The sequence below is a fragment of the Sinocyclocheilus grahami genome, unplaced genomic scaffold (assembly GCF_001515645.1).
Source record: "Sinocyclocheilus grahami isolate Dianchi unplaced genomic scaffold, SAMN03320097.WGS_v1.1 scaffold888.1, whole genome shotgun sequence".
NCBI lineage: Eukaryota > Metazoa > Chordata > Actinopteri > Cypriniformes > Cyprinidae > Sinocyclocheilus > Sinocyclocheilus grahami.
In genome coordinates, this window is record NW_015506067.1 from 884,676 (window position 1) to 887,212 (window position 2,537).

At 34.9% G+C, this 2,537-nt stretch overlaps 1 protein-coding gene across 1 annotated transcript in view; it reads right to left on the minus strand.

Annotated features, from left to right (window-relative positions):
* Positions 1-2,537, minus strand: part of engl (endoglin, like) — a 21,834-nt gene that overhangs the window by 8,543 nt on the left and 10,754 nt on the right. The window contains exons 8-9 of the mRNA XM_016248713.1: positions 2,091-2,240; positions 1,597-1,686 (exon numbers count right to left, since the gene is read on the minus strand). Of these exons, the coding sequence (XP_016104199.1) occupies positions 1,597-1,686; positions 2,091-2,240 (240 nt within the window). The remainder of the gene's footprint in view (positions 1-1,596; positions 1,687-2,090; positions 2,241-2,537) is intronic.

Below are 2,537 nucleotides of genomic sequence, written 5' to 3' on the forward strand. Positions count from 1 at the left end.
GTAACTAAATCTGCATACTATCATCTAAAAAACATTGCAAGAATTAGATGTTTTGTTTCCAGTCAAGACTTGGAAAAACTTGTTCATGCCTTTATCACCAGCAAGGTAGACTATTGTAATGGTCTCCTCACCAGCCTTCACAAGAAGACCATTAGACAGCCGCAGCTCATCCAGAACGCTGCTGCCAGAATTCTTACTAGAACCAGAAAATCTGAGCATATCACACCAGTCTTCAAGTCCTTACACTGGCTTCCAGTTATATTTAGGATTGATTTTTAAAGTACTTTTACTCATTTATAAATCACTCAATGGCCTAGGACCTAAATACATAGCAGATATGTTCACTGAATATAAACCTAACAGACCACTCAGATCATTAGGATCAAGTCAGTTAGAGATACCAAGGGTTCACACAAAACAAGGGGAGTCCGCTTTTAGTTATTATGCCGCCTGCAGTTGGAATCAGCTTCCAGAAGAGATCAGATGTGCTAAAACATTACTCACATTTAAATGCAGACTCAAAACTCATCTGTTTAGCTGTGCATTTATTTAATGAGCACTGTGCAACGTCCGAACTGATTGCACTATATTTTATGTATAATAATTTTCTATTCTTAACTGTTTTAAATTCATTTTAAACCTCTTAAATCAATTTTTAAATCATTTTCAAAGTTTTTAAATATGTTGCCTTGCCTTGCCCTTTCCAAGTAACTAGTAAAGTGATGCATTACTTTTAAGTTTACTTTTAAATCAGGAGTGTGGTGCAGACACTTCCTTCAGCTGGAGGCTTATTAATTTCACTTTTGCTGTGAAAGGGCCTTTACAGTTGCTAAAAATATAACTTTATAGTTTTTTTGTTATAAAAAACAAATACGCAAGCCCAAACCAGGTGACAAAAAGTGATACAAAATGAATGAATTACTTTCCACATAAAGTAACTAAGTAAAGCAATCAGTTACATTTTCATGGAGTAACGCGATATTGCAATGCATTACTTTTAAAAGTAACTTTCCCCAGCACTGCACATGACCCTGAATACTGTAGTCATGATGCTAAAAAATTCAGGCATGCATTACAGGAATAAATAACATTTTACAATATATTCAGACAGAAAACAGCTATTTTACATTGCAATAATATTTCACAATTTTAATGTTTTAGCAATAGCAACAATCTCCCAGAACACCCCACACAGTAACAGCCTAGCATTACTATTATTTGTACAGTTTTAGTTTTAGCTGTCCTATTTTTAATTACTCATGTTTAATTATTGTATGCTACTGCCTTAATTTATTATTTTTGTTTAATTTGTTGTTAGGTGTTGGTTGTTTGCCATCTTTGGTGACTCTGAACTACTATTTTTGATTAGAGATTGAGAGACACTTAAAACCATAAAATAGATTTTAAATTGTAAAGATATTTTTACAAAATTACTGTTTTTCCTGTATAGTTGATCAAATAAATGCAGCCTTGGTGAGCAATAAGAGACTTAATCTGAATTGTTATATATTGTTTCAAATCAGTAAAATATGAGCCTCCAGTTCCCATAACAGTTCAGATGCTGCCAAGTACACACTGAAGGTTTGAAACACTCACATGAATGGCTATCAGACTCATCTCGTCCAACACCCTCCCGCCTGTCTCATTGTTTAAACCCTCGGATGGTTTCTGTTTCCACAGGAACACCTTAAAAATACAGTTAAAATACATAGCAGTATGAAATGTGCCTTCTGCCTCTGTGTCTTTTGAAGACGCTCCCATCACCAAACCTGTAAATGGTTTGTTCTGCTGGATCTGGTTCAGTGTGACCCGGGTCATCTGTTTTTGGTGTGTGGTTACAGCTGACAATTTTATCATCTTCAGTGATGGCGAGGCGGTGTGACCCAGGTCAGGTTTATTTACTGCACTACAGGACCATTCTACTTTTATAATCATTTAATGGTACTCACTGTACTTTCTCTTTTAATTCAACTAAATGACAGAATTTCAGTTGCATAACAGAATTTTATGCTGAAAACAAGACATTACATCATAGGTACATTGACTATATACACTCATTTTACAATTGTGTTGAATAATGTGTCTCTCACTGTATTCGTGTAATGAATTATTCCGTTCACGTCATCCAGTTCTCCCTCTGTCCCGCAGGAAATGACCGGGAAAAGCAACAGGAAATGGCTTCCATTAAATTCACCGTGGCAGTTGTGATCTCGCAGGGTCACTGCCGACACTGAAAAAATCTGTGTGTATATAAACAATTCAGAGAATCAAATTTGGACATGTAAAGAATATTGAATAATGTAGCACACATTTTCAGGCATTTGAAGTTGGTGAGATATTTATTGTTTTTGAAAGAAGTCTCTTCTAAGACTGCATTTATTTGATCAAAAATACAGTAATATTGTGAAATTATTACACTTTAAAAGAACTGTTCTGTGAATATGTTGTAAAATTTCTGTGATGCAAAGCTGAATTTTCAGCATCTTGATCCTTCAGAAATCACTCTAATATGCTGATTTGCTGCTCAAGAAACATTT